The 17,230-nt window shown below is 57.5% G+C and overlaps 4 protein-coding genes across 4 annotated transcripts; 1 reads left to right on the top strand and 3 right to left on the bottom strand.

Annotated features, from left to right (window-relative positions):
* Positions 1-1,410: 1,410 nt before the first annotated feature.
* DICSQDRAFT_181308 (MFS general substrate transporter) lies at positions 1,411-4,178 on the bottom strand. Its single transcript, XM_007366710.1, has 14 exons — positions 4,110-4,178; positions 3,861-4,038; positions 3,549-3,805; positions 3,476-3,493; positions 3,360-3,426; positions 3,295-3,303; positions 3,081-3,241; positions 2,756-3,028; positions 2,546-2,697; positions 2,420-2,478; positions 2,268-2,370; positions 2,182-2,216; positions 1,762-2,123; positions 1,411-1,707 (listed from the first exon to the last, which is right to left on the bottom strand). The coding sequence occupies exons 1-14, from the start codon at positions 4,153-4,155 to the stop codon at positions 1,502-1,504; spliced, it is 1,926 nt and encodes a 641-aa protein (XP_007366772.1). The 5' UTR covers positions 4,156-4,178; the 3' UTR covers positions 1,411-1,501.
* Positions 4,179-4,660: 482 nt separating this feature from the next.
* On the bottom strand, positions 4,661-7,783 carry DICSQDRAFT_171072 (uncharacterized protein; the record flags this gene model as incomplete). The annotated part of the gene is made up of 2 exons (XM_007366709.1): positions 4,661-5,064; positions 5,140-7,783. 2 exons carry the CDS (start codon positions 7,781-7,783, stop codon positions 4,661-4,663), a joined length of 3,048 nt encoding a protein of 1,015 aa, XP_007366771.1.
* Positions 7,784-8,081: 298 nt separating this feature from the next.
* DICSQDRAFT_181307 (AIP3-domain-containing protein) lies at positions 8,082-13,439 on the bottom strand. The gene is made up of 6 exons (XM_007366708.1): positions 13,120-13,439; positions 12,980-13,034; positions 12,818-12,956; positions 11,203-11,381; positions 9,673-11,144; positions 8,082-9,615 (listed from the first exon to the last, which is right to left on the bottom strand). Exons 1-6 carry the CDS (start codon positions 13,388-13,390, stop codon positions 8,279-8,281), a joined length of 3,453 nt encoding a protein of 1,150 aa, XP_007366770.1. The 5' UTR covers positions 13,391-13,439; the 3' UTR covers positions 8,082-8,278.
* Positions 13,440-15,032: 1,593 nt separating this feature from the next.
* On the top strand, positions 15,033-16,805 carry DICSQDRAFT_171070 (uncharacterized protein; the record flags this gene model as incomplete). The annotated part of the gene is made up of 1 exon (XM_007366707.1): positions 15,033-16,805. One exon carries the CDS (start codon positions 15,033-15,035, stop codon positions 16,803-16,805), a length of 1,773 nt encoding a protein of 590 aa, XP_007366769.1.
* Positions 16,806-17,230: the final 425 nt, after the last annotated feature.

The following is a 17,230-nucleotide window of genomic DNA, read 5'->3' as shown; positions in this document are numbered from 1 at the left end:
TCTCAGATGGGGCTATCTAGGGCACTTGAGAGCTAGTGAATAGCTGCTCTGGTTTGGGAGCTATGGGGGGTACAAGATGCCACCTAAGTTGCAGTGGTCCGCTTTTTTGGTGTCCTAGGCCTTCAGATATGGCTGGAAGCTGGAACAAGGTGGGTTCTAGGATGCCCCAGGAGGTCCTCTATGAGATGCAAGTTGCTGCTTGAGGATAGGTGCCTTGGTTAAGGAGGTATGGACCTTGTTCCATTTTTTTCCAAGGTTGAATTTCGAGTATTTTGCCTTTTGAGGTGGCTAAAGGCTGGAACAAGCTGGAACAAGGCCCCATTCTATGTAGGGGATGGCTAGGGCTACCAGACGCACCTTTTTGCATGGTCATAAGTGCTCTGGTTGAGGAGTTATGGACCATTCTGTACCTATCCCTAGAAAACTGGCACCAAGCCCCATGGTGCCAGGTTTTCGGTGGAACAAGGTCCGTAGCACCACAACCAGGCTGTTTCACCTGGAACAAGCTGGTGTCCCAGGTGCCCCACGACCTAGCCCACGGCCTCTCCTTGGTTTGGAGACGATTGCTTTAGCTGTTGAGAAGCTGTGGACCTTGTTCCAAGTTTTCGGATTTCAGACTGTCACTATTCACAGGCCCACCTACCTTCTGGCAGCTACCTATGCCCTTATTTGGCCTTGTTAAGGCATTCTTTACTCCAGCATAACCTCTCAGTGATCATGTTGTATGGCACACGTTTGCACTCAGCCAAACATGATTCTATTGCCCGAATTTCTACAAGAGGAACCTGAGAAAGGACTGGTTGAAGACTATACCGTGACTCGTGCAACAATCAGCGCTCGAGCAAGGACGGACCTAATGTCTGACTCAAAGAGACTGAGTCCACTCCAATTTGAACGGTCCTTGTGTAACTTTGAATATATACCTTACCTAACACTCACGGCCTCTGCCCCAGCGGCCATTGACGTGACGACTGCATTCAAGCTTGTCAGGTGCACCCATGAGTTGGGGACTCCAGATGACGTGCAATGTCGGAGCGCACTGGGAGGCTATTTCCGGCGCACAAGACTTGAAGCGTCCGCGCGGGACAGCTGTCCGTATTTGACGGACTCTGGTCGAGGTAACCTCATTCTTCCAAATGACTCGAAGTCCCCTTTGATCGCGCTTCAAAAAGTCTGGGAACACTTTCAGCGCAACGTCTGGAAAGAGCGAGCTTGGCACCTTGTCCTTTCGACGCAGAGTGGAGAGCTGGCGTGTGGGTGTGCGGATAAGTTCGCGAGTAAGATGGAGGACGTCACTCTTGACGGGGAGAAGGTTCGGGTGAAGTCTTCAAGCTGTGTCTCTGTAGTAAGCGCATTCTAACAGACCTCATTCTTGTGATAAACAAGGCGGATATAGGAGAATCGGCGCAAGGGATAGAAAAGGCAGGCCATTCAGTTCAACAAAGCGAGGAATACATCCTATGCGAACATTGTCCTGAAACAACATCGTATATCTCGCTACTTAAACCTCCCTATTGTCCTCATCCTCGCTTGGACGCGGCCTTACGAGCGACGCACCTCGGCTTCGTCTGCTGCTGAAGTCCGCCTCCTCGACAGCGTTCTGCTGGTCGCCGAGATACCAGTTAGGCATGAAGATGGAGAGGATGAGCGGAATGAAGCTCAAAGCGGTCGCGAGGATTAGCATAATCTTCATAGTATCGCTATACGCTATTGATCGCTATTTGAGCAAAGTGGCAGCATCAGAATGTAGACAAAGCTTACCACTGATGACGCCTTGGCGTACGGGGTCGTCCATCGTCCGCTCGCGTACGGCCGTGATATCGCCAAACAGCACGTCGCGCTCCTCCTGCGAGAGATTTGGGAGGTACTGCCTAAGTCTATCGGGCATTAAACCCGACCAGATTGCTCCGGCAATGCTACCGCCAACGCCTGCGCCGATCTCGGTCCAGAGAAGGACAATCGCAATGACCATGGCAACATCGGCGTGCGGAACGGAAGCTTGGGCACCTACGCCAGAGCAAATCGCCGCGAATCCGCCACCGAGGCCTTGGAGTACTTGTGTCCAGATGAGCTCAGCATCGGAGCTGTGTTGGCCGCGCGAATGGATCATGAGACCCACGCCGCTGTATGCATGCCGGAATCAGCCAAGAATGGTGAGTTAAGCTAAACGACAGGACGCACACTAGACGAATAAAGAGACCGACGACGAGGAGAGACTAGACGAGCGTGTCAGTAAAGTTACGTCTGGGTGCGAACTCAGTACGCACCTTGTAGCGCTGGGTGAATCGCATGATGATGCCAGCGAGGATACCGAACACGGTCAACCCCACCGTCTGCGCTTGGCCGAAGTAGAAGACGTCCGTCATTGACCTGATGCACGTGAGCAAGAAAACGAGATCACGAGAATAACGATGTATACCATGACTTCGTCACCAGAACGAAGGAGGATAGATACGTAAAGGTCAAGAAGAACGAGAGCTATGGGCGTTGGACGTGATATTCAGATCTAGCCGCCGGAAGCAGTTCGCGTCGATCGAGTACGTACAAAATCGAAGAATCCGATGAAGGCCACGAAGACGACAGTCCTATTCGTTAAGAATCTTCGGGCGATGACAGGCCGCTTAGCGAATTTGATGTCCCAGAGAGCGAAGACGGGAAGTAAGATCCAGCCGAGGACGAGCATCGCGATCATGTTCGCTGGAACGGTAAAACATCAGCTGTTTCACAACAATCAGGAGCATCCGGATGCACGCACGACTGCTCCAGCTGTTCTTGGCGCGCTGTGCGAGGGTCATGGGAAGGAGAATGAGTGCAACAGCGGTGCCCAGTAGCACGAGACCGACGAGGTCGAGTTGCTCGGCAAATAGCCATGCGCTCCGCAAGAATCTCCCCTTCACCCGTGGCGCTATATCTGCGCGAAGTAGGGGTGCGTCGACCAATCCAAGCTTCTTGGCTTGTCGCTCTCCCCAGAAGAGCGTAAGGATCAGGGGTGTCAACGCGGCCGGGACCAATATGGCAAACATGCCATCTGTGCACGTCTGAGTGATATCCGGCGACTGATAGCATAACGGGGAACTTACAGCCCCATCGCCATCCGAGATGTTCGAGCACGGCGTTGGCGACCTTCGAGCCAATGATGGCGTTCACAAGGAACGGGGCGGATGTCATACCGGAGACGAGGCCACGCCATTTGAGAGTGGTAATATCAGCGATGATAACAGACGTGAGCAGCTGCAGTCCTCTGTATCCGTTCCGTTCAGTGTTCGTCCAGGACCGTTGAGTGGTATGACACACGTGTATCCGCTGCGACATGTGCACATTTAGATCTGACCAGCCAACGTGGGTAGGGTGGCACCTACATAGCATAGAAGACAATTCCGATAGCGATAGCACCAACACTAGGTGCGGAGGCGATGATAGCATATCCTGGGGACCTGGTGGGCGGCCTGTCCAACTACGCAATCACAAGACGTACCTGACACATAGAATACGACTGCGCAGCCGAGTAAGCCTCTTGTATTAGCCTATGAGGAGGAACAAGGGCTTACGAACGACAAGATATGCAGTAGCACGAGAGGTCACGTCCGCGACCTTTGCGATGATAGGTTTCCCCACGGCAACTGCGGCCCACCCATATTCAATGCATGCTACATGGGGTACATAGGCACAGAACTTGCCAAGAATAGATTGAACGACTTGTATGGACGATATGAGGCTGTGCGCGCCGAAGTACGAGGTGGCAAAGGCGAGGTAGTTGGACGTCGTTTGGTTGTCGAGCGAGTAGACATAGGAAGCTAGCCCAATTCTGCGGAGCGCGTAGTTTAGGGACGCGCAAGGCCATCATGAACTCCAAGACGTACCCAATGAACAGGAACCATGTAGAGTGCTTTCCGAACACCTGCTCTGCTGCCTCGACGGTCCTAACTCCAACGTGTGCGTCCTCCTCGGCCTCCAGCTCTTCCGCGATTTCCGGGTCTAGAGTGGATACTGTACTGAGAACAGAACGGCGGGTATCGATGGGCGAAACATCGCGCCCGTCTACAGGTAGGAAATAGGCCAAGGGCGGTGTTAGCCCGCACCTACGCGAGTCCCCGGGGAAGGATACGAACCTGCTGTAGGCGACTGGGGAATGAGACTGTAGCCTCTGCGAGACATGGGGATAGGTCTGGCGGATTAAAGAGGGGTATTATGAGGGGAAGGAGAGAGGAAAGGGCTCCGTTGGCATATTGTGGGAGATGCCTAAGTAGAGATTGGCAAGAGCAGCGCGCAGGGTGTGCTCCTCCAAATCCGCGGCCGCAGCGAGCGACGAGATTGCCACATCGTACCATATCTTATCAGATACCGCTTACACCCGCCCTCGCTAAGCTCCCTCCAGACGCAATCTGATCCCTACGCGAGCCGGCAATCCAACGCGTACATACATACACGGTATCTAATAATCTGAGCTCACACAAGGGTTGCACGCCCGGCTGATTCGGACGAGGCATCGGAACATGCACGCCGAGCCGCAACTTTGTGCTTCGTGACGGACGCGTGAGGACCTCGACTCGGAGATACATCCAACGAATTGTTCTAAGCTAGCAATGTGCATGATAAATGTGTAGAGTACATACATAAGGGCCCTCGCAGCGCGAACAGGCCCTAGGCGCAACGCCCGCGCTCACGCCGGCTTCTTCGCTACGACCTCCACTACCACCTTTCCAACGCATTTCCCACCCTCCTGCTCGTACAATCCAATCTCATAGACCCCGATATTTGGAGAGACTGGCACGCCTGATAGCTCGACGACGCGCTTCTGCTGGTGCGCGCCAGCCCCGCTGGGAACGGCATCCGTGTCGATTTTGATGAACCTTGGCAACGGCTTCCCTGAAACCAGACGTGCTTCCAAATCGCCCTTCGACTTCATCTGGGCCACCGCTGACCTCAGCGCGACCGGCACTCTGAACTTGAATCGCTCGCCAGTGCGCGCGAGCATGCGCGGCACTGCAGGCGGACGTGTAGCTTTTTGCTTGCCAGTGTGCGGTGCCTCGATGTCCACGGACGACACTGCAGCTGAGCACTCTCCTAGACAAGGAAATGGAGTCAGGTCAGCGCTGACACGTCATGACGAGCACTGTTGTACGTGGAACAGATGCTTACCCTGAGCGGTGGTAGGAGGGCCGCCGCCCTGGTCACCCAACGCCTGCACGTATTGGGCGCTGGTTTGCAGATCGTCCTCTGCCGTAGCCTGCGGGATGTTTGCAGCAGTCGATGCCGTTTCGGGGTCTGCCGCTGCATTCCTGAACACCTTCGCCATCTGGCTCGCTACTCGTTTCGTCTTGTGCTGACCAGGGGTCTGCTGGGTCGAATGGTCCGGATCAGGCGAGAAAAACGACGACGGCATTTTGGGGACCGGGACCCGTGTCGCGCTGGTGAACGGAACAAGTCGAGGGCGGGCTGCCTCGCCTGGCCGTACATCTTCGCATGGGGCAGAGAATACGCTGGTAGCACTACGCACGCTCATCGCGCGAGTGGCATGCTGAATCACTGCCTCCGCCTCGTGGGTCCGAGCGGACGAGTTCGTGTCCAGAGATGACGCAACCGAGGCGACGGAGCGATGCTCTTGATCTCCTAGGTGGGCCTGGGGAGGGGAAGTGATGGCCTTCGGTGGTGCGAAGTCGGCACGACGACGTGGGATCGATCGACCATCCGTGGACGACGAAGGTGAGTCGGTTGGAGTAGTCAGATCGCTCGGAGCGTAGCGGATAAGAGTAGTCTCCTCGAATGGTCGCAGATCGTGCTGGGATCGGGGAACAACCATGGGAAGTAAACCCTCAGCGTTCGTGTATGGGAGACCTTCGATGCCGGTACGGATTGGAGGAAGTCGTGTCGCGTTCTCGCCCGTGAGTATGAGGGTCGGCTTCGAGATCATAGGTCGCCGAGGACCGCTCACGACGCGGCGATATTTATCACTTACGATGCGAGCCGTCTGCCGTATCTTGCCCAAGAACTCCACTTTCTTGACTACAGGCGGACTTTGTGGTAGGCCGACAGGGCTGAGAGGCGATCCACGACTGTTGGAAAATGTGCGTGTGATAATCCGAGAGAGGCTTGGTCCCAACCCAAGGCCAGAGCCAGCTAACGCCGCCTCGCTGGTACCATAGCCCTTTTCGCTATCAACCGAGGGGGGTTCGTACTTCTCACCGTTGACCTCGATGCCGATTCCGTACCACTTCAGCTCTTCCGCCGTCCACCCCCTCCGACCTTCTTCGCCCACGAGCGCGGTATCCGGAACGCGAGTGCACCGGCGAATCACGGCGAAGATGATGGCGAGGTTTACGACACCAGCGATGATGCCGAAGGCGATCTTTAGCCCGAGCAGTACCTTCGCTCGAGCTGCGACTGAGAGGCCTCCTCCGCCGTTCTTATTGTGATCGTTCTCGAAGTCGGACGCAGAGAGCGAGAGCGGCAGCGATGTATGCGAGGTTGAGTGAGTGATGTGCGAGTAGGCAGTGAATGTCACGGCAACATGGTCGAATGAGACGTTGACAGGGACGGTCCCAAACAACTTGTCAGAGGTCGAATCGAACGAGAGGAAGTAGCCAGCCTCGATAGGATCATACGCAGCAGACAGTTCGATGTCAGAGCCTCTCCCCAGACCACTAGTATTGGAGAAGAACCACCCCAGGTTGAAAGACACGGAGTCGCCAGGAGTAACCAAGATCGGGTCTAGCTCACCGGCGGAGAAGAATGACGGAACAGCAGCGAGCATAACCGTCGTGTGAAGCGTCTGGTTCACATCAGAGGTCAAGACCACAGGCAGGATTCCATCAGTGAACTCGTCTGGAGGATCCCCAGTGAGTGTCTTGTTCTGGTCGTCGAAATGTAGCCAGGCCTCCAGACCAGACGTGTCGATCTGCAAAGAAGTAATGTTGGCGGGCGTGACTGGCTGGCCGTCCACAGTAACCCCAGAAAAGTCCACCGCAGAGTTCAGGGTCAGCTTGAACGGCTGGTCAGTCGTGACATTAATGGTAGGCAGAGAGTTCGCCGAAGTCTCCAGAGCGAAGTCGTGAGCAGAAACAACGATGTCGAAAGGAATCGACCCCGCGCTGTAGCCTAGCTGATCAGAAGCGTGCAAGGCGACCTGGACGGTGTGCGGCAAAGTGAGGCTGTCCGCCAGGGGAGTAACGCCGCCAAAGGTGAGTTCATTAGCGTTAAATTTGATCCAGTCGGGCAGTTGCCTGCCATCTGCCATCCGGGCGGCATAGTAGATCTTATTGGGAGCCAGGAAGGTATCGTATTGGAACCCGATGCTATAGGACCACTTCGGCGGGACACGCAGTGCGGGTCGCGAGTTGAACAAGGCGGAGGTGTTCGAGATCAGGAAGACGGACGATAGTGATGGGTTGTCGGGGATGAATTGCTCCTCGGCGGGGATGTGGAGTTGAGGTGGAGGGTAAGGCGTTACGCACAGAGTGATAGAAGACGACGCGCTCTCCCCGGTACTCGAGTCCGCCGCAGTGATGGTGACCTGAGGGGACCCTTCATCCGTCTCCGAGGGTGTACCAGAAAGCGTTCTAGTGGAGGGATCGAACGAGAGCCAGGAGGGGAGGGGGGAGGTCGAATAGTTGAACGTGACATTGTCGGCGTCGGAAACGAACGTGTCAGGAGAGAACGACCAGGAGAAATGAGAGTTGATACGGGCAATGAGCGGCAGCTGGTCCTCCAGGGCGTACGAGACGGAGACAGAGGATGTGCCGGCGAGGACTGCCAAGGGGAGGAGGGAGAAAAGAATGAAGAGCATAGTGATGGGGAGAACAAGCGATACTGGCGAGTGACGGCAGTCGCCCAGCGACCTCAGCTATCAAGAGACAGAGAGAAGCGTGGCGAAGTGACGGCGACGACTGCGCCAGCGACTTGCGAGTGGGGTGCGACTGGCGACGTTGGCGACGATGAAGACGACGACGACGACGACGACGACGACGACGGAGAGGAACAAATCCCAAACTCGCCAAAGACCGATACTCAACCCCTTCACGTGCCCCAAAGCGCCCATCGCCCGGCTCCAGCTCCAGCAGAGTAAATTCAAAAGATCGAAAGCTGTTAAGACTGAATGGACGTCGCGGTAGTCTACAAGAGAGAAATAAGACAAACAATTGTCAGTGCGAGCGGAAAATGAACGCATATGCGACAGCGGACGGCATAGACCGCTTTCGTTACTCATAGTTCGTCCGCTGTGGTTATCAGTGCTCGAAGCATAACCGGGGTATCGTTAGTCTGGGTCTCTAGGCATACATTATCACGAAGCCGCTTCCGACGCAGGGTCCACAGTCGTCGTCGAGGCATCACCGTGCGCACTAGCGTCCGGCGGATTCGGCGCAACAGGCGATGGTAAAGCACTCCCCGTCCCTACGACGGGCGACGCTGTCCCTCCACTCCCGCTTCCGTTAAACATCGCCTTCAATGTGAGCTCGTTTCTCCTCTGCCGCACCCGCTCCACCTCCTCAGCCCCGCCCGTCATCCGCAACTTCTTGCCCGCGACGAAGCCCGACAGTTCCGTCTGGAACTCGTCTGACCGGCTCGCGAGCTCACGCTCCCTATTCTTCTCATTCGCCGCGATCGCCTTCAAGCGCTTCTCTGGGTCCACCGCCGCGCTCTTGATCTCCAACATCACCGTGCTTAGCCCGCCGTGACCCTCTTCCATTGGCGGCGGCCTGAACGCGGGCGCCCGGCGCTTGCTCGACGCCGATCCACGCAGGGATATGACCTTCTCGACGTGTCCGAAGACCTCGACGACAGCCTTGTGATCCTCGAACAGGTCTTCGAGGAACTCCTCCTGGTGCTGGAGGAATTGCTGCTCCTCGACGATATTCTGCAGCTCCTCCTCCCACGTCTTCTTCCACATCGGCTTGATCGTCTGGATGTGGTCCCTGAGACTTTGCAGCTCCGTCGCGGCCGAATCGATATCGCCCTTGACCTGCTTGAGGAAGAACGTCTTTGGGGACACATTGCGCTTCAGCACGTCGTCCTTGATACCCTCGACGGTGTCCTGCAGCTCCTCCATCTTCGTAAGCACGTTCGACGAGCGGGTGTCAAGCTTCGCCTTGCCAGTGTCGATGTACGCGCGCGCGCCGCCGACCTTTTGCGTCGACAGCTGCTTGACCGTCTGCGTCTGCTGCCGGAGCGTGCCGAGTGACTCCTTGGTTTGTTTCATAAACTCTGTGTACAGCTGCCGCATGATGCCCAGGTCGCGCCGAAGGTTCTGCACCTCGTCAAACTGAGTCTTCAGATCCGAGACGACGCGTGTGGTATACTCGGACGCCATAGACATGCCCGTCATCTGAGGCTGGAGCGTGGCACCGGTGAATTGAGGCTGTAACGGCTCTGCGATCGGCGTCGGGCTCTGAGAACGCTCAGGGAATCCACCATGGTCGGGAAGTAAGCGCGATATACGACGAGCGACATCGCGAAACTTCTGTTCTGAAGGTCGAGGCGCGACGGGCGTGCTTTCCGCAATAGGCTGGGTGATGATGGTGGATGTACGTCGGTTGCTGACGACAGCGGTTCGGAGGTCCTTGATATCCTGCTGCAGTGTCGATATCTGGGAGTCGATGTGCTGCTTGATCTGGTCAAGGGCTAGGAAACTCCCGTCAGAAGTCTGAACGTCATTCCAAGACTCAAACGCAGACTCACGTTCGATATTGAGCGACAACAGAACCTTTTCCTTCACCTCGTCCACGTCCTCCAACTCGTACTGCACCCCACTAGAGGGATCTCGGATATAAATCGCTGGAAAGTTGTCTTGTCCCGGACTATACGAGAATTTGTCCACGAACAACACTCGCAGCGTCGCCAGCGACATCCCAGGTTCAATCATCACCTTCTTCACCTCCCTCCCCACCTGCAAGAACACCGGGAACGGCCCTGTCGGCGGCCCCGAGCTCTCGGACTCGGCAGTGGACACGCGCGTTGTGTCCGCCGGTTTCTCCTTATCCTGATCAGGCACCGGCCGCAGCTGCGGCGATGGGCTCTTCGTCTGGGGCAGCGGCGGCACAGGCGGAGGCTCGTCGCCCTCCGCGATCGGCGATGGGCCCCTTGCTCTCCCCGACTTGCCACCCTTCTTCCTCGGGCTCGCGTTCTCGCCCTCCTCCGCCAGCGCAGCAAGCTCCGCGGGGGTGAGCATCCCGTTCGCGGCGAGGAGCGAGCGGCGGTTTCCCCCGCCGCCCCCCGCTACGCGCATGGAGCCGCCGCCGCCGCCGCCGGTCATCTTGGAAATGTTGTACGTCGAGAAGCGCTTCGATGCGCGCCGCTCGAGCGCCTCGGCCTTCTTCAGCGCGGCGAGCGACGTCTGGACCGCGGGCGCGCTCTGATCGAGCGGCGAGTTCTCCGCAGGAGGGCTTGTGGGAGGGGAGTTGCCATCCAACGAAGCTACTCCAGGAGCGGGAGAGCCGTCATTGACGACTACAGATGGGGGTGGGGGGACAGGAGCGTCAACGAGCGAAAATCGCTTGACGTGGCTGGGCACTGGTGCTTGGGCGGGAGGTGGAGGAGGGAGAGGCTGTTCGGGAGGCGGGGGTGTGCCGAAGCCGTTTGTGTGTGATCGGGGATCGCGAGGGAAGTTGGGGTCGGCTGAAGAAGTGGAATACGCACGGGGAGCTTGGAAGCTGCCTGACTGTGTGAAAGATGGACGAGCCTGCATGGGAGTAGAGGAACGCGATGGCCGTGTGTCGGGGTCTGCAGAGGCGCCGGGTGGAGCGAACCCGCCGACGAACGGTTCTGACCCGTTTGGCATAGCGGGGGGTGGAACGTTCTCAGAGGTGGATGGCTTACGTCTTGACGAGCCGGAGGGCGTCTTGCTACGTGAAGGCGGTCCATCGGTGGACGGCGTGGGCCCGCGGGAGGACTGACGAGCGGCGTCGCGGTCGTCTCCCCGCGGGCGTTCTGATCTCGATGAGCGAGAGTCCCGATCACTGCCTCCTTCAGAACGCTTTTGATCGGAGACGATGCGTCGGTATATGGACTGCTTTCCACGTAGTCCTTGGAGAAGGCTGGTGATAATCTTGCGCACTTCGGGGAGGTAAACCTCGAGGTTCTCGGGCGTGGCGTCCTCTGAGAGACAGGCCTCGAGGACAGAGCGGAGGTCTTCTGGTACGGATGCAAGTTCGCTGAAGGGAGGTCTTATATGGTGCACGTGTGAACGGGCTAACACGCGCGAGGACGTACCTCATGTCGATCCCGAAGGCTCCAAAGGCGGCCACAGCAGAGTTGAAGTCATTTCCAAGTCGGACGTAAACATCACTGACTTGATTCTCGTCGACGGAGCTTTTGCTCCATTGCGTGAGTGATTCGAGGAGGGCTTTGATAGAAACCAATAATCTTGTTACGGCGGATTCGACAGCGGGCTAAACAAGGAGTCAGAAAACGGCGATTGAGGATGGGAACGCAAGAGATAGGAAGCGCAAATGGGGTGATTGGGGAGTATCAAGGAGGGATTCGTAGAATGGTCTTTGTGGTATGCCTCCGAGACTTCGTAGCAGACGTCAGAAGGATAGACCGCGTGGAGCACGGAGACACAGAGTCCAAGGAGGCCTCTACCACATGTCGGGTGGACAGAGAGCCATCGACTGGGCAGAAGTTGTCGGGGGCTTTGAGCACGTCGGACCTTAAGATAATCTTGCCGCGATGGCGGACACGTTCGTCGAGCCACTAGCCAGAGGCTAAACGTGCAGAGGAAGTCGCAAGGAGTAGGACGCCGCGTGTTGATTTGGGGATGTGCTAGGCATACTTGTAGCAGAATGTGGACCGAAAGAGATGATATGCCACCGAACCAGAGATGGACGATTGGATCGAAGGGGGCGAGCACGAGGCCCGCCGCGTGGTAGGCAGTAACATATGATCAGGAGTACTCACGCTTTGCTGAGGACGTGAGGATGCGCGTTCGCTACGAGAGGAAGATGCGGAGGCATTTGAAGAGACAGACTGGTTGGTGCGTCTGGAATGTTGAGGTTGGGAGGATTGCCGGGTAGCCATGATGGGAAGATAATGGTGGTGGTTGAGGGACAGGCAGCGGAGGCGGAGAGGGAGGAGTCCGGTGCTGAGAGGTCCGAATGTCTGTTTCTGCGACAAGTCCTCGTCTCTTCCCTCGTGATTACGTAATCGCCATACTTCCTGACTGACCGACTGAAATCTACTCGCGTTACCGTAGCGTCTCGACTCGTCGACTGACCGTAGTCGAGGATGTTGCTCTGTTTGACTGAGCCTTGCAATCTACAGGCAGACACACCGCACGTACGGACCACCACTTGCCGAATCCTTGAACGCGTCGAGTCCCAGGTCTCGCCTGGTCACAGCGATAAAAGGCAAAATCTTGGTGAATGAATGGTAATTCTACATATGAAACTAGTTCGCTGCAGGGGCCCTGCTTGATACCCACCGGCGTCCACGCATTGCCAGGCGAAGCCCTATGGATACACGAGCGCCGCAAACAGCTGGAACTCAAGTATTGCCGCTCCAAATACACGGTCAAGGCAATATGGAGAACGATCACGCGTTGCATCAGAGGCACTTACGTCTCATTGCAGCCCAATGGAAACGGCGCTCGAGCGCACATGCACGATGCACCGGCGCGGGTGCCTTAGTCGCAGTCAGTAAACTGGCGGAAGAGATGCTTGCCTTGGCATAGTGAGAGACGCAGAACTAATGTGTCATTGGAAAGCACGAGCTCGAATGGTTGGACTTGGCAATTTATGTACGGAGCTCACCACAAGAGTGCGGGCGAAAGACGGAAAACGAGAGCGAGATTTCACAATTACGGGAAAGCAAGATGTATACAACGTACGACCGTCCAAGACCCCTGCTGCTGCTGCTTCTGCTGCCAGTAGTATGCGAGCGTGGAACGCATGCCCCGGTGGACCTTCAATCCAACGCCCTTCCCTGCACGGCGACTTGCTGCTCGTTCCAGCTCCTCGAGTCTCCGGCTAGGGTGGAAGTGACTCATGACTTCCAGATGAGAATGGCAAGGGAGCCAATGTAGAAGTAGATGAAGTGCTTGGTTTCTGTACGGTTACCGGTCAGCCTAGTCGGTACACCCGCCACATACCGAAGAGAATCTGACGGCTGATTGCAAGAGGAAGTACATACCGTGGGTGACATAGGAGCCAAAGTTCTTGCCGACGACGACGTGCCAGGTAGGACCGTGGCGTTTGTCGAACTCCTTCTTGATCTGTGCGGCGATGTCCTTCTCGATGTTGTACTTCTCGAGGGCGGCGGAAGCGATGTCTACTGCCTCCTGCTGCATGTCGTCGCCCATGTCGACGTTCTTGATGATGGCTTTGGGGCCTGCGCCATCTGCCTTTGAGAGGGAGCCAGCATCAGAGCCGGTGGGGGCGTCGACTTTCTGGCGATCGGCCATGGACTGGGGCGTATGTGGGTTGGAGGGTTAACGTCGTGAAGAGAGGCGGATGGTGGGATGCGGTGAGATGGGAGTGCGTGCAAGGTCGAGGGGAGAGCACTTGGAAGTATACGTTGGCCTTTTGAGATGGAGGGAGAGAAGGGAGACACGTGTGGCCGTCGTTGGTGTGCGCCCGGGTGTGCGCCCGACGAGGCGTGCCGCCCATCGCAAGGCTCGCAAGGCTCGGATGCTTCTTGCAACCGTCCTCCATCCATCCACCCTCCATCCATCCACCCTCCATCCATCCACCCTCCCTCCGATCCCCCCAATCCTCGCCCCAATCCTCGCCCGAGCCGCCTCGTCTGAGCGACGTATTCGTACCACGCACCGGTCTTCCCATCTCACCTCCACATGCTCCAGAAGCCCCCTCCGCCTTCCGTCCACGCGCAACATGCTCAGTAGACGTACACGCAATCCTCGAACATGTCTCCCCTGCCATCGCTCCATCATGCCCGACCCTCCATATCACCCTTCCATCGCGCCCATTTGCCTTGTCCAGACCAATAGCCGGCCGTCCCATACACCATCAATAGGCTCTCGACCTCTTCCTCCGCGTGCACCCATTCGCACCCGGCTTCATTCAATCAAGATCTTCTAGTGAGCAGATCCCTCCAGTCCATGCATTCTGCCTCGACGACCTCCTCCCACCTTATCCCCGCCCTCCCAAAGGCCGCACGTCTATAGTCCTCATCCATCTCCTCGTCTATTTCAATCCAATAAACAGCGGTCACTTTACCTTGCTCAGTTCGCCTTATCACCCTACCTTTCACTCACACGCACGTCGTACACTGCCAACGTCTTGCCATCTCACACGACTGTCCTCTCGGTTCATCGACTCCGTCCCTCCGAATCGCATGCACTACCCAGTCCACGCTTCGCCACATGCTCGGTAGTCTTCGCAAGACGCTTCCCTATTCTTCGCGCTCCTCGTCTCACATTTCGTCATCGCTACTCGTCCCTGTACATTAATCCAATGCCCACGCGTTTGGGCAATGCTCTGCGCAGGCCTCTGGCCCGACGCGCCCATGCATCCACGTATTCTAGACGATCGCGCAGGCGATGTTCCTACTTACTGGAAGCCACCCCATGTAGCGACTAGAGAATGCACCCGTTCGACTTGACCAAGCTCACCGTGTCGCGACATGACAGCGCCATCTTTGTCTACCTTGCTCGTCCGTCACTTGCCCCCCCTCTGCTTCTCTGCAGACGAGGGAGGAGATCCAGGAAATAGACCGCCCAGGACGCGCCCGAAGAGGTTGCGCGCGAAGGGTGCGCGCGCCGTGAGAAACTCGCGGACCGTGATTTACGCGGTGTTGGACTGGGAGCAGACAGTTGCTGCAGCTCGTCCACAACCACAACGCCCGCCACACGCTCTCCGTCATCCCCGACTTTCGTCCACCCCTGCTGCGCACATCCCAGCAGCCATCTCCAACGTCAGGGCCTCTACCCCGACCCAGTGTCCAGCACACGACCCGGCACCCGTCATTCACCCTATAGTATCCCAACGACCGACCACAAGCCACACCCGTGCGTCGGCTACTCCTTCAAGCCTCTCGGAGCTTTCTGACAGACTGCTTATTAGCACTCCTTACGACTAGTAACGATGAACGCCAGTCTTGACGACTCGCGAGACGTCCCCAGTCGCGCTCCCTCCCGCGCAGGACACCGTCGCCCCCAACTCGTCCGCACCAACGCGACACGCAACGCGTTTCCGCACCTCCCTCCAATCAAGACCACCTGTCCTAGATACTCGGGAGACGTGCTCATTGCCGGTGAGAGCGGGGGTGGCATCTCCACCGACAGTGGCATTCGAGACGACCGCGAGGACCTCGAGTTCCGAGTCGACCTCTCCCCGCTGTGCCCGCCCTCTCCTCCCTCCCCAATCTCCTCGTCCAGTGAGTCTTCCACTTCCTCTCTTGTTACTCCCATCGACTCCGAAGACTGGGAGCGCTTCCACGACGGCTTCCCGCCCCCGCCCTTGTTGAACGAACCACCCCGGCGCCTCTGGCCCCCCACACCGAATCCTAATACCCCTACACAACCCCTCCTGGAAGGAACGGACTCGCACCATGGTTGGTCTGCATCATCCCTGTTCGATTTAAAGCGGTTCTGGAACCGGCGTCATCGCGTCTGGTGGGACTACGAGGAACACTGTCGGCACCTCCAAAGCTACGCCCCGTCCGAATCGTCGTCCTCTCCCGACGAGGGTAACATCGAACCTACAATCTACTATCCGCCTCCGCCTGTCCTCCTATCCTCTCGTGCTACCCCTTGGAGAGGCCCGAATGGCATCTCACTCGAGACGGGGCGCGTCGCTACTACGACCGGCGCGCTCTCCCTTCCTCGCGCCCCGCGCCTGCTGGTCTACCCTCCCTGGTCGCCCATTTTCCCGCGTTTCGGGGACATCGAGGACCTGCGCGACCCGGCCTCTGAAGCTCTCGACAGAATGTTCCTCAACTTTCCGCCGTACGCCATCAGCCGGTTCCTGTATTTCGACCAGATGGTCTCCCAAGCCGAGGACCTCCGCGCTCGTCAGCGCCAGCGTACAATCGCGCCGCCTCCTTCTAGTCCCTCCCCTTCTAACGAGCTTCCCGTGCCTCGCTCGCCTGCGTCCATCTACAGCGACGGCGAGGACGATGGCGCCTTCCCCGGTCTGTCGTCGATGCCTACCTCCAACACGACATCATCGTCTCTCGCCGAGGCCGGGACGTCCACCCAGAGCCGGACGCCCTTCGGTCATCTGCGTTGGCTGCAACGCTGGGAGCTTCTGCAGCAGCGTTTCTTCCCAACGTTGATCTCGCCGATGTCCTCGTCAGTGCCGACACCCCTCTCTCCACCTGAGCAGGACTCTTCCTTCCCGATAGTCCCTGACCAGTCTCCTCCCCGCCCCGGAACGCCCCTTCCCGAAGACGACGAGTCGAATGCGACGGGATGTTCTCTCGACACTGTCGACGCGCATACAAGCGAGCAGGAAGAGATCCTCGTTGTCCGCAACGACCCCGAGTCTGAAGGGCCCCGCGCCAACACAGAACATCCAGTCTTCCAGATGGTCGATCATGGCAGGCTCTCGTCGAGCTCAGATATCACTGTCAGGCTGCCTTCGTCCAGGTCGCGTAACACCGCTCACGTCGGAGCCAACTCGGACGCTCAAGCTCAGGTTAGCGACGTCCGCCCCCTCCTACGCACCCTCGCAGACGAGATCGAGGGCGCGGGGGTGCAGTTCACCGTGGCGCCTCCCCCTGCAGTGGTCATGCCTCGTGTGAACGCACCGCGGTTCTCGTTCTTCGCGGAGGAGAGCGCGTTCGAGTTCGAGGAGGTCGGCTTTGACATGGATCGCTTGGGGCCGGGCATCGCGCTGGAGGCCGTGTCCTGCTGAATGAGAGCGCCGGACGTGCATCCGTTGAAGTCGGGCGGTGTACGCGCAGAAGGGAGATGAAGGAGTGGCGGATATTGGTGAGCCTACACCTATGCGGAGCACGCTAGTGCTGTATAGACCGCATCACGCCTTGGTAGTGTCATGATCGCCCATAGTTTATTGTAATCCCTCTTTTTGCACGATACCTGTAGTATTAACCAGCGCCTGGATGTAGCATATAGTCCCTCCATCGAACGACATTGCCCAGCATTCCGTCTTTGTATATAGCTCGGTCGCGCGCTAGAGGCTCTTCTTCGGCCCGGTCTCATGTCTTTGGCGGCCCGATGGACTGCCGTGAAGATGTGAGCGCTTGTTCAGAGTACTGAAGTCCTCAGCTTTGGCGCTCAAGCCACGGGAGGCGATCCGGTCCTAAAACAATGAACGTG

This window comes from Dichomitus squalens, assembly GCF_000275845.1.
Source record: "Dichomitus squalens LYAD-421 SS1 unplaced genomic scaffold DICSQscaffold_19, whole genome shotgun sequence".
NCBI classification, from domain to species: domain Eukaryota; kingdom Fungi; phylum Basidiomycota; class Agaricomycetes; order Polyporales; family Polyporaceae; genus Dichomitus; species Dichomitus squalens.
The sequence above is the reverse complement of the archived record's forward strand: the minus strand, read 5'-3'. Positions and strand labels throughout refer to the sequence as shown.

Bases quoted from the DNA above. Each gene is read 5' to 3' on its own strand.
- DICSQDRAFT_181308 (XM_007366710.1), bottom strand. From the start codon at position 4,155: ATGTCTCGCAGAGGCTACAGTCTCATTCCCCAGTCGCCTACAGCAG. The intron at 2,479-2,545 runs GTACGTACTCGA...CAACGCCCATAG, and splicing joins TCATCGGATTCTTCGATTTT to CTCTCGTTCTTCTTGACCTT. The intron at 2,371-2,419 runs GTATACATCGTT...CACGTGCATCAG, and splicing joins GTTCTGGTGACGAAGTCATG to GTCAATGACGGACGTCTTCT.
- DICSQDRAFT_181307 (XM_007366708.1), bottom strand. From the start codon at position 13,390: ATGGCCGATCGCCAGAAAGTCGACGCCCCCACCGGCTCTGATGCTGGC. The intron at 11,145-11,202 runs GTACGTCCTCGC...ACCTCCCTTCAG, and splicing joins GCCTTCGGGATCGACATGAG to CGAACTTGCATCCGTACCAG. The intron at 9,616-9,672 runs GTGAGTCTGCGT...GGAGTTTCCTAG, and splicing joins GTTGTCGCTCAATATCGAAC to CCCTTGACCAGATCAAGCAG.